This window comes from Acinonyx jubatus, chromosome C1, assembly GCF_027475565.1.
Source record: "Acinonyx jubatus isolate Ajub_Pintada_27869175 chromosome C1, VMU_Ajub_asm_v1.0, whole genome shotgun sequence".
Lineage (NCBI taxonomy): Eukaryota > Metazoa > Chordata > Mammalia > Carnivora > Felidae > Acinonyx > Acinonyx jubatus.
In genome coordinates, this window is record NC_069381.1 from 204792670 (window position 1) to 204806037 (window position 13368).

The 13368-nt window shown below is 39.7% G+C and overlaps 1 protein-coding gene and 1 long non-coding RNA gene across 13 annotated transcripts in view; one reads left to right on the forward strand and one right to left on the reverse strand.

Moving 5' to 3' along the window:
- DOCK10 (dedicator of cytokinesis 10) overlaps positions 1–13368 on the reverse strand; it is a 268554-nt gene that overhangs the window by 160308 nt on the left and 94878 nt on the right. For 2 of the 12 annotated variants that reach the window (XM_053215867.1, XM_027049206.2), the window contains exon 1: positions 9793–10488. The exons of 6 other annotated variants lie outside the window; for them this stretch is intronic. In XM_053215867.1, the coding sequence (XP_053071842.1) occupies positions 9793–10017 (225 nt within the window). In that variant the 5' untranslated portion in view covers positions 10018–10488. Of the gene's footprint in view, positions 1–9792; positions 10509–13368 lie in introns of those variants that run through there. 4 more of the 12 variants (XM_053215866.1, XM_027049139.2, XM_027049158.2 and 1 more) reach the window with 4 other exon arrangements.
- Positions 9577–13368, forward strand: part of LOC113596337 (uncharacterized) — a 28896-nt gene continuing 25104 nt past the window's right edge. The window contains exons 1-2 of the long non-coding RNA XR_003417085.2: positions 9577–10380; positions 11570–11729. This is a non-coding gene — a long non-coding RNA (uncharacterized LOC113596337). The remainder of the gene's footprint in view (positions 10381–11569; positions 11730–13368) is intronic.

Genomic DNA, 13368 nt, shown 5'->3' on the forward strand with positions numbered 1-13368 from the left:
ACCCAGGAATTTCTGTTCTTGAGACTATGTTTTTAAGAAATAACTCCACATATAAGCGAAGATTTATAAAACGGTGTCTTTGCAATATTATCTTCATAACAGCATGGAGAAAATATATTCACCTTAATCCAGGAGGGATAAGAAAGGAAGGCAGGATGATGGAGGCTATATCCCCAAAGTGAAGACACTGGAGCTGCTGCTCAGAAACAGCGATTGATATTTTTCAGACTTGTGTGCAGTGGAGAGAGGCTTACTGCTCTAATGGGCTTGGGGAAGGACACTGGAAATAGGATGTGGGTTAAAACACGCTAATGAATGATTGTGCAATATCTGCCACGGTTTCCTCCTTGTAACTCTTCAATCCTTTAGTAAGGATAGTAACAATGTTTTGCATATGATTGGCTTTTGCCGGGGGTGGGGGGGGGGTGGGGAATAGGAAGGTGGGGTCCGTGATCAAGATGTCCAAGATGGCGAGATTTGCTGCAAAAGGAGAGACGATTGTTCAAGACGCATGCATATTACAATACGAAAGTTTGAATCCAAAATATTTAGACCTCTAAGGGATAGTAAGGCCTGAAGGACAAGGCCAGCTAAAAATGGGAAACAGTAAATCATTGAGGATAAGGAGTTATAATGAAATTATGGCACATCCATTCTAGGAAACAAAACATGCTCATTTCAACTGAGATTTGGAAGTCTGTAATAACAAGCAAAATCGCTTATGTATTATTGTTAAATAAAAATGAGAATAAATATTGCACACCAGAATTTAAATGTATTAATTATCGTTTATTTTATTATTTTTTTTTCAAAAGTGCTTAAATGGTCTATTCTAAGTGCTTTGAAGATACAATCTTAAATTTTGTTTCCCTCATTCATTTTATTTTTCATGGAATTCTGCCTGTTTCTTTTTTTCTTTTTAATTTTTGTTTCAATTCTAGGTAGTTAACATACAGAGCAGTATTGGTTTCAGGAGTAGAGAAGAATTAAATTTAAACTTCATTTTAATCTGCATAAGATCTAAAAAATTTTAATCTGCATAAGATCTAAAAATTTAAAGAAAGCAGATTAGAGATACAGATCTATATATGATCAGTTACTATATTGGGATGGGTTATGAGATTTAGGTATTTGCTATTTTGATTTCTCACATTTTCCAAATTTTCTACAATGAACGTGTACTGCTTTCATCATGGTGAAAAAATGAACTTGGTCTTTCAAAGCTACCATGCCTTCATGGAAACACTGGGGAATTGTTTGATTTTAAAACTGTTTACCCTTTGAAGACATACCAGAGAGAAAACCTCAAAAATCGTAGCAGGAACTTTGCATGGAGGTTCAACCAGTAACAGCCTCAAGTGACTAAAAAAAAAAAGACATATAAAACACTGGGGAAAGAGGACTGGGGAAAATACTTACAGATTATGTATGTGGTCCTAGAATCTACCGTCAGCAAAAAAGGAGAACAATTAGCAATGTATTAATGAAAAGTATTTTGAGCTCTGGAGGGAACCACAGACATCTGCTAAGTTCCTTAAACACCTCTGTGCATTGGTCGTTATGGCAAATGATGAGAAGTCAGAATCTGTAGTTGGAGGGCCACAGGCTTTTTTCTACCAGCTGTGTAACTGGGACAAGGTACTTACGTTGAGACTGAGTGAGGCTGATTTAAAGGAGTCAAAGGGCGACTTCCTGCTTACAGCAGTGTTATTAAAAGGATCAAGGACATGAAGTATGAGAGGGTATTAAGCGAACGACCGAATGCCAGACAAATATAGATCTGTCTTTGAAAAGCACTGAAATTACCCTACACGTTTTACCCAAAAGCATATACCAAAACCAAGTCAATGCAACCAATCAATTAAATCCATTACACTAAATTCCTCATGTACCCCGAAACTATGGTACATGCTTCTGTATTTATTATCTAAATTTCCTTAAAAAAAAAAACTTAATAGCTAGCTATTCTGTGGAAGCAAAAGAACTAATAACATAAGGAAAACACTGACATCTTTTTTAAAAAGGGCAGCATCTACACTGTGAATTGCCTGAATCAAGTCAGGCTGCTGTACCCTGCAAAGAAAAAAGGAAGGAAATCTACCTAATCAAGTACGTCAGCAAATGAAAGTGACTATGAAATTCTGCCTGAAATTCTACCTTGAGAAACAGCCTAGGAAACATTTTTATGTATTTATACTTCTGAATTAAAAAAAAAAGATTAAATTTAAGATTAGTTTAGTATTAAACTCATACCTAGAGACAATCAAGTTGGAGATATAGGATGTCTTTCTGTAGGTCTCACCTACATTCATGCAGGTCAAGTTTATCAGTACTGGAAGTAAACAAGATCGCTAAGACCTAATCAGGGAAAGTGGTTAATGGGATTTAGGATCCTTCTTTTTGGGAGGTCACAGATTTGTGTTCTAAATTTCAAGTGTAATTAGGGAGCCAAGACTCGCTACTCACCGTTGAGGTCACTCTAGTTTGTTGATCTGAACTAGTTTCCCGTGGTTCTCCTTTTCAGAAAAATCTGATCTTTCCAGGAAACATTATTATGAAAAAAAGATTTTCCCCCTACCTTGGAGAACCTTTATAATCTTTCTGTGACACACTTGCCCTCCGTGATGCTAGTTGGGACTTTCTTAATCTTCCCCAATCAGCCTTGTCCTTGCCAGATATCTGAACATTTATTCTAATTTGAATATTCATACCAGAATTAATTGATAGCTGAGTGTCTTCTTCACCTTACAAAACCATTCATTTTGGCTAATGATCCAGGAAAACAAACAAATAAAAATTGATATTTACTTCAGGACCAATATAGTAGGCATGAGATGCCAATTATTTAAACATCCTCTTCACATCTTGGCATACAGACAAACAAATAACTGACATTGAGGATCCACAGGGTTTTTAAAGAAACCCTAAAAAGAATTCCAATCTCAAGATCTCCAAGACAAATTAGAAGCAACACAGCTGTTAACTAATTTAAGCATTATCCAGATAACTGATTAAATTTCTTAGAGGAAATAAAAATACAAATGACACATGGATTCTTTAGACCTTAACTTAATCCAGGACCCTTTGGCCTTCGTACAATTGGAATGGAACCAACTTCCACACTATTTGTGTTTAAAATAAATGACAGAATTGGAAAGAACCCATACAGCTGTATCCATGGCCACAGCTGTCAGCCTGTGGTCGTGTGACAGATTTAATTCAGCCTTTCATCAAAGGGAGTTTCACTGGACAACCTCTCAAATGTTTGAGCTTCAGAAAACAAGACTAGCTTTTCTTACCAAAAAGGAAATGATTAAGTAAGGAATAAGCCATCTTATGCTGACCCTTTAACCTTCGCTCTGCCTTGAAGTACACAGTTTCATGAGAATGGAAAAACACTAGCTAAATCAAAGTTAAGAATTGTACAGCTGGGCAAGCTCAGATTAAGCTGAATTTGGAAATGGTTCCCTTGGTAACAAAAACGGACACAGATCTCAGAAGAAATCAACCAGTAGTAACTCTTTAAATGTCTCGGTCCATTGTAGTGAAATGAAGCAGGTTAAAGTTGGTAAATTATAAAGTCCTTTGCAAATATAAAGGAAGGTAAGTCATCATATTCAACAGAAACATTACAGTTCGAAAAATCAGAATATTCCATTTTGTTAACTCTTAATGTTATTAGGAAAACCGAGGACACAAATGAGATTTATAGGAACTATGATTTAAGGTGTACTTTCAAACTGAAACCAGACCTTTACAGGCTTATTTTCTTTTTAAGGAAATTTGACCACATATACCTCTTAGCAGCACATCAAAATTCACACAGCTTTGTATAACAAATGATAATAAAAAAATAAGAGTGTTTGCTTCTCCATCTAACACGGGGGCTTGTAAAGAAGTAGAAAAGATCCAAAAAGATCTAAATCAAATTTAATTACATGTCTCATTTAGTTTTCTAGAAACACTTGAAAGATAATAAATATGATTAAAAATACATCACAACCCAATTACAAGTCTGCCTGATACCAGAGAAATTAATGCCTTAGAGCCAACTGCTGGGAATTTTAGATTAATTCACGTGAAATCTGTCATGAAGGCTTCTGCTGGCTTAAACTCTGACACTATTCTAGAACGTTAACAGCCACACAAATGAACTTTTGGCTTGAGTACGAGGGGTGTGTGTGTGTGTGTGTGTGTGTGTGCACATATACATAAACACATACATGCCACACACACATACACGAATGTAAATGGTTTTGTCAACAACATGCATCTTATATTTTCAATAGATCTCTCCAATAATGACAGTCAGCTCCTTCTTTTATTTCTTTTCTTCCTTTTGGCTACTTGAGATTGAATATGCCTAGTGGGCATTTGTTGTTTTTTGGCCCAGACGACACCTGCCCTGATTTCTTTTTTGTACTAGCATTTTATTTCCCTCTGTGGACTTCTCGCCCCACCCCTATTAGGAACAGTCTTGGTGAGTCTCAATGTTTGGAACTGAAGGTCAGTCGTGTGGGATCCTGGCATCTCTCCACTCAAGATTCAGAGTTCTAGAGGGAAGTGCTGAATGGGCCTCGCTAGGGTCATATGCCCTATCACCCGGGTCCGTGAAAGTATTTAACACTTTCTCTCACTGAACATGCCTATAAAGCCTAGAAGAGATCATCACTGCTTTTTTGTACAGATGCATAAACTTGGATTCTGAGGGCTGACTGATGAACTGGAATTGCAACCCAGCTCAGTGTGAAAACCTATGGTTCTCTCTACGCCACCAGTCACAGTGCTGCAGGAAGAGGAAACACAATAGCTTCCCCCTCTGCTCCCCCTCTCTCGGAGGGAGGCTGCTGAAATACAGCTATAGTCTTGAGTATGATTCCTGCTCCCTTTGTGAGCTGCGACAAGGTGAAGTCACTGAGCACCTTAGGGAAGAGGACAGAAAAATATTTATAAGAGGGTAAGGAGGATGGAGAATAGGAAATGAAAGGGATAGTAAGGCAGTGTATAGAGAATGCTAGCTAACGTTTGTGTCACAGATCCAATGGAAATTGCCACTAATTGAGAGAATCTCCAGATTCCAAAAGTTTTGGGCCACAACCACCATCTGGGGAATAAAAAGATCTGTTGGGATCATGGTGCTACTTTCTGCCCATTGTGCCCTACTCCCTCCCGGACAAATGGTCCACCTCCAGCTCAGAGGTAATAAAGGGTGTCATCATGGAATTGACTCTGCCAGGTTGACAGTTCTTCTCTACTTTGTCTCTTCCCCTTCTCTTGACAGTCAGTCTTGAGGAAACTAAGCTCATTCTTGCTTAAGTGGAAGGTACCTTTCCTGAGTCCATTTTGGAAGCATCTTCTCTGCAGCTACCTGGCTACATACACCCTGCTGCTACAGCCACACTCAGAGTCCCCTGCCTAGACTGTTGGGTTAAATCACATTTCAATTTACACTTCTCTATTTCCATGGCCCGGATTGAATTCAGATCCCCCCACCCATTACTCCAGGGTTTTGCTTTCTTCAACCGTCCGTTTATAGCTCTTAGCCGTACTTTCCATTGTTTGAACCCGGCTTCAGTCCTGTTTCATTGTTTGTTACCCTCGCGCATAATCCTGGGACCCTTGCCTGTGCTTCCTTTCAGCTAATTGGCTCATTATGAAATAGCTCAAACAGGTAATTGTGAATGTCTGTATGGAACAAGGAGTAGCAGTAAGAAGGAGGTACAGATGACCAGGGAGAAAGACTGTTCACATAAACATGGAAAAATAGATTAAAAATGCACTTAAAAGACTATATATATAGCGCAATACATTATATAAAAATGATGTATGTGAGAGATATGTTAAAGATGTTCAGATTAGATTATCTTTCTACAGCTTTCAATTTTTTAAATATTTGTTTATTTTTGAGAGAGAGAGAGAGACAGAGAGAGACAGAGAGAGAGAGAGAGAGAGAGAGAGAAACATGAGCAGGGGAGGAGCAGAGAGAGGGAGACAGAATCCGAAACAGGCTCCAAGCTCTGAGCTGTCAACACAGAGCCCAAAGCAGGGCTAGAACTCATGAACCACAAGATCATGATCATGACCTGAGCTGAAGTCAGACGCTTAACCGACTGAGCCACCCAGGTGCCCCAACAGTTTTCAATTTTCTATTGAAGTGCTAATAGGCTATTATGAAAGAGGAGAGCAAGGATTTTCATGTGTATCCAAAGTTCTCCAAATAGTCTCAAATCCTGTCGATTCATGACCCACAAACCAGTAATAACTTAAAAATAACAACACACATTTATTTAAATGGATTTTTCATTTTTTTTTCCTGACTGTGCAGATGATTGATATACTAATTCAACTTAATCGTGTATTTAATCTTTCCAAATTAGGACATGCGATTTAGGGAGGAAGTGATCTTTTTATTGACTTCCGATGTACCAGAGATCACACTGAATGATTTGGTTAAAAAAATAAATAAATAAAAATAGAAAGCCAGTTTAAAAAAACATCTACAGAGTACCATGCACACTAGAAAAATCAACAGAAGTAGTTCTACTTGACAATCTAACAAAGAGGTTTCATTTTCCTTGAACTTCTCTCATAATGCAGTTGCTCTCATACAGTATATTGTCTGTGACAAGTGGATTCAAATAGGTGACGCCATGTCTTAGTCAGTTCACTTGAAAACAGGATTAATGAGGGAAACTTCCAAAACAATTAAAAATTCCAACAGAGTTAGATAAACAGCTTCAAACAGCATCTGAAGAAAACAAAATAAACACAACTGTCGGTCTGTGTCCTGAGAGTACCAAGTCTGGGTTGTACGCGTTTTAGGAAGTCACAGTGTTCTGGTGAAGTATTCTAGATTACTGCGAAATGAAACCATTTCTAAATCTGCCTTAGAGCAGGAAAAGGTTTGTGGCATTCGAAATCTACATGACCATTATAAAAACAGATAACCTATCACAATTATCCAGAGCAGTCATTATTTCTCCTTTCACTACAATATGAGTATATCCAAAAAATTCAAAAGGAAGTTTTTTTTTTTTTTTAATTCTCTGAGATAACCTCAGGCCATGTCTTCACGTGTTGGGCCTTTTGTCACTTGAATTGCTTCTTCCTTATCACCTATCAAAACTGTCTCTGAAGCTTGTCTAGAAATACTGGTTTAGCTTTTAGAAAGCTTAGATAATCATGCTGTGGAAAGTCCAATGTGGCTTTGTGTGCATTAGTGCACGGGTGGGGAAAAAAAAAACACAAGACGTTTCTAAGGCAGGGTCCACCAACGCATAGAGTGATCTGGGACCCCTGAATGCCCATCTTGTCTACTGAGTGACTCTGTCACCTTTCATCTTTGTGCAAGGCTCCCAGGAGGAAGGAGTCACCTATATAGTCCAGTGGCTTCAATACACAGTCACTGAAAAGGCATTCTCACTACGATTATAATCCCTCTTCCCTTGCCCTTGGAAATGGAAGTACTTTACTTGGTTTTCTTAATACGACAGACGTGACGCGGTTACTCCCCACTTTTTACGGTGTTCACATCACGTTCAGGAGGCACATGGTCAAACTGAAATCCAATAAGCAATCTTACGATAGACAGGTATTGTGACGAACATCTTGGGGCAGAGTAAACTAAGGTTCAGAGTAATTTCTGTAATCTACTCAAGGTCCTACGGAGAGTAGGTGAGATGGTCGGACAGAATGACCCCCCGTCTAATCACGTGCTTCACTTCTTTGGATTCTTTTTTCCAAAAATAAAAACCACATCTGGGAATGAGACTTCAGGGTGGATTGAGAAACACCCCAGTGGACAGAAGAGACACTCTGCAAAAGGAGATAGCCTATCTCAGGAAGACCAAGGCTGGTGGTGGTAGCTAGCAGGAAGTCCCCAGTGCCTTCCACCGAAGAAAGCTAATCACTGTATGAATGATCTTAATTAAATGTGAATGCACAGCTACTAACCGCTGTGGGAGAACTCTGTCCTTATAGGCTGCTTTTCCCATAGTGCTTAGTAGCAATGCCTTCAAATTCAATTAAGATAATTCCTAGAGTGATTAGCTTCATTATATGGTAAGACCCTGGGGACTGTCGTGTTGCCAAGCTGTATGGGTGGTCTGCATGAGATAGACATGTTCTTCTCCAGTATGTCATCTCCTAGCGGTCACAGGAAGTCACCCGCACAGTGGCATCGTCCACGGAACTTCTGAATTCCACCGAGCGAAAGGCAACTGGGAAAGGATAGTTTTTGGACTGTTCTAAAGGTTAAACGAATCCCAAACCAAACAAGCTTTTCAAACACTTATCCTCTTTCACAGGCTAAAAGTAAAAAACCGATGATGTTTACTGGGGGGCCAGTAGACAAGACACAGCTGGGGACCCTCGGGGGCCCCATGGTGACCCAGAGGTTGGGTTCAGGACTCTGCACATTCCACTTATGAAACACTGGGTAGAGAGGTATGGGAACAAGGTGGAAAGGCTCATTTGCCCGTGTTTCTCAACGGGAGACATGCACTACAGAGACACAGAGACAGAAACCGATCGAACAACAACACGTCGCAAATGCTATGAGCCAGACCTCTGATAAATGCTATTCATGTTAAATGACTACCAAATAGATGGTAAATATAAAGAGAACCACTATTACTGGAGACATATTTGGCACCTGATTTGGGCCTATCAAGGGTTAAGTGACTATTAATTTGATTATTCATATGCACTAAATGACTATTCATAAATAATCGTTACATCATCACCTATGTAATGTTTTTTAAAGCTGCTCTGTTTCTAGATTAAAGACGATGATATGAACAAAAAAGATTTTTACCCCTAGAGCAGGGGTTCTCAACCAGGACGATCACCCTCCTTGCCCAAGGGGATATCTGACAATGTCTGGACACATTTTTGATTGTCACAATTGAGGAGTGTTTGCAACCAGTGGGTAGAGAATAGGGATGTCGTTAACTATCATCTCACAACGCCCAGGGAAGCCTGGAACAAGAAAGAAATCTCGGATCCAAGAAGGCAATAGTGGCGAGGTTGAGAACCCTTACCCTGAAGAAAGCAAGCAAACCCTGAACTACTTTGTAAAAGAACATTCTGTAAAAAGAGCTGCCTGGTCATGTGCCGTGGCCATTTATCATACAAAGTGGGCCTTCCGTGTTCCATGTGGGTCACAGATGCACTCCAGCAACAGGCTCTGACATTCAACAGTGGTAGCTCTTACAGATAGAAATCTAGAATTCCATAATAAGTACACATTTCCAGAGCACTCATTTTCTTTGCAAACAATAATCAGGCAGAAACATTTTTAGCCATAAACAAACCCAACTGTTTTAACCCTTGAAACCTATTAGTATTTTTTTTTTACTTTCTTACTTGGCTCATTTAATCAAATATTTATTTATACTTTCTTTCATAATTTGGACTGTTCTCAGGATTTTAAAACAAATGAGTGATATGTGATCAAAATAGAGCAGCAATTTAAAAAAAAACCCACAATTCCACACAAGTCATTGGTTAAAGTCTTAATGGAGATCATTGTAGGCTTTTCCTTAAAAATGAAAATATTCTAGTAATTGTTTAGCTATTTCAATCCTCTCTCCATATGTTTTAAAACAATGATACAAGTAATTAAAAAATAATGATGTAAGTAAAAGAGGATATTCATGAGCCAAAGAGAATATTCTGTTCTGTCTGGGACCTTGCCCACAGCCTATGTTAGAACACCACCCCAGGACCGATCTCTCTTTCTTAAGTATTGAAGAAAAGATGAAAAACAAACATTGACATGTGGATACCTACAGAGGTAAATCTGTGGATTTCTTCTTGATTTATTCTCCTCACCGTTCGTCTCTTCTTCCGAAATTCACTGGCCTCCCGTTTAAAGACCTTTCCTCGGAAGCTCATTGTATCCTGTTCCTCGAGTCGTGAAATATTTAACAATACCAATTTCGTTAAACACCTTCCTTCTGAAGCTTCACCAGGCCGAACAAATCCTCCTTCTCTGGTAAAACGGGAAATGCTCATGCTACACTAACAGAACTCAACAGAAAGGAAAAGAAAACCAAGTTACCGCTTCCTGTAACTACCAGCTGTTGAGTTAAGTAAGCTTTTGTGCGTATATTCTCTCTAATCACCTTGTCTAAAGTAAGACAATAACATAAAAATGGCTTTGGACATTTAAGAGAATTGCTCATACCCAAACAAACCATAAGATGTAAAAATCAACTGTGGAACCAAATCAAGATTGGATCAAAGAGCTGATTGACTGTAGGCCTCCACGTCTGCCACCTAAACAGCCACCGAACTTCATCATCCTGGCTAGATCCCAAAGGTAAACTGTCCTAATATACCTAGGATCTGAGAAGTCTGTTTCAAGCAGTTGCGCAGGTAAGTGTAGATTAAGTTAGTGGTCTTCCAAGATGATCACTTTAGGACACAAGGAGAACTTAGAATTCTACTGATATTGGTTATCTAAATAAAGAAACTGTACTTGAGGGGCGCCTGGGTGGCTCAATCGGTTAAGTGCCTGACTTCGGCACAAGTCATGATCTCACCGTCTGTGAGTTCGACGCCCCCATCGGGGTCTGTGCTGACAGCTCAGAGCCTGGAGCCTGCTTCAGATTCTGTGTCTCCCTCTCTCTCTGCCCCACCCTCAGTTGCACTCTGTCTCTCTCTGTCTCTCAAAATGAATTAAAGGTTAAAATAAAATTAAAAAAAAAAAAAAAGAAACTGTACTTGACTGCTATGTAAGGTGATAGACATTGACGAGGATACCTTGATTCTCAGTCAGATGGTTACAAACTGTTAAATAGTTAATTCCCTAATCTGTATTTTCTCTGGGTTATTTAAAATGCAACTCTCCCTTCAAAAGCACCTGAATTCTCCTTCCTGTTTTATTCTTCTCCATGACACTTGCTAGCCTGTGACACTACCATACATTGTACTTATTTATTTTGCTTATGATTTCTCTTCCTGCACTCGACTCTATGCTCCATGAGAGTGGAAATTTTGTCTGTTTTCTTTTGTAAATGTTTATTTTTTAGAAATAAATAACATACACACACACACACACACACACAGAGCACAGGTTGGGGAGGGGCAGAGAGAGAGGGAGACACAGAATCCAAAGGAGGCTCCAGGCTCTGAGCTGTTGGCACAGAGCCCGACGCGGGGCTCCAACTCAGGAGCCGTGAGATCATGACCTGAGACGAGGTCGCACGCTTAACTGAGCCCCTTGTCTGTTTTCATTCACCGTATCTTCAGTGATGACAACAAAGCTCGGCATCCAGAAGTTTCTCAGTATGAAACTCTTAAGTTTAATGAAAGAATAAATGAGGGCCTCACATTTATTATGCCTAACAATGAACCTTGTCCCACATGTATATTGTGTCTTGAAATACTAGCTATTGATAAGAACAACAGAATTCGTATATATACGCAGAGACTATGGGAGTGTAGGCAAATTTTGTCTACTAGGTGCATGAGGTAAGAAACATTTGAAGGCCATGGGACTAGGAATTAATTGATTAGACACTTGAAAGATGGGATCTGAAAAGATTTTGTTTCTTCACTGCAGGATGAGCCTACTCTCCAGTGATGCCCACCAGTCTGATGAAACCACTGCTTGCCCGTGAGACATTATGTGGGTTATAAAGATGGTCGAAGGAATATTTCCACTGAGGTCTGATCTCCATGACCACCAAGACAGAAGCAAGCCCTGCCAACCTTCCCAGGCGGTGAGTCCTGAGGGAGAAGCATTATGAAGAGTCATTATGCCTGCTTTTATAACAGACAGGGTCAGTTCCAAAGGCATTTGTCAAGGGCACATCTGTGCAGAGTCCAATAAGACATGCACTGCGGATACAGATACGACACTTAACCGGGAGAACAATTTCTTTGCAAAGGGTTCCCAGTATTCTGAGAGTTTTGAACTTTAAGAAAGAAAAATAACAAGGCTGCTGACTCACTGATACCTTTTGCTCCTGCCCTAGCTGGAAGTAGGATTCAACCACAGACAGAAAGGGGGAGTGTTGGGGCAGCGGGAGACGACGAGCAAATGCACTGTGGTTGTTCTCGAGGCTTTTGTTTCCAGAGCCTTGTCTTCTCTCTCTAGTGCTCAACATGTTTAAGAGTCCAGGTGTGGGACGGCTGCCTTGCATGAGGCCACCCAGAAGTGAGTGGTCCCAGAAAAGACTCTGTAACCATCAACTTAAAACTGTGGCTTTCTGCCCCCCACCTTTTTGTTTGTTTGTTTGTTTTGGGCACAGAGACACTGGAATAAGACATTCTCATCTGACCCTGAGAAGCCCCTTTTGCAAACATGGTTCTAGATTCTGTAGCGAAGGTGGTGATCTTCAGGAAAACTCTCACTTGACCGGCTCGTCCAAACACCAATGGCCTAAATAGAAGCCATCTGCTTATTTAATGAGCCTTCCTCTTTATCGCAGTTGCTTTTTTACTGACACAGGCCACTCCTTTTGCTCCAGTAATAACCGGACTTAGGTGAAGCACATACATATACCTCGGACTTGAGCAACTCATTTATCTCAACCTTGTCGTGAAGCAAACTGATAGAGAAAGAGAGATGCCGATCCTTCCTTGTCCAAGTGTGGGCACTGAGGAAGCTTCCTTAAAGAACTATGAGAAACATAGTAAGAGACGATAAAAATAAAAAATGGGGAAGTAAACTGTATCATTACTTTAAAACTGGCTTAAGTAGGCAAACAAAGATTCCATGTAGCAGAAGCCCTTTTGATCTGTGGTCACTGAATATTTAGCAATTTCACTGTATGTCGTTAGCTCTAAACACATTATACCATCTACGTAACTCTTCAGCAACTGTTAGATGAGCAGGCATATCATAGCACACGGAGAATTTTCAGATTTAACTTTTTTTTTTTTTTTTTTTTTTTACTTTTTTCTTTATACGACATTATCAGAGTCCACCTCTGGGTCACCTGATTTCCTGGGGTAAGATTATGTTTCTATTTTAAGATCTGAAAATAGTATTTTACCACCCTTTTTTTTTTTATGGACCCGTTTGAGAAACTAATAAAAACTAGAGACTCACTCACAGAAAGATGTAAGTACTCAGAAAATGTGCATGCATGGGGGTGTCTGGGTGGCTCAGTCAATTAAGCATCCAACTCTGGATTTCAACGCGGGTCATGATCTCATTGTTCATGAGTTCGAGCCCCACACTGGGCTCTATGCTGACAGTTTGGAGCTTGCATGGGATTCTCTCTCTCCTACTATTTCTGCCCTTCCCTTGCTCTCCCTTTCTCACTCTTTCAAAAAATAAATAAACTAAAAAAAATAAATTAAAAAAAGGAAAGGTGCATGCATGGCTGGAGGTCACAAATCTTGGAAGTCCAT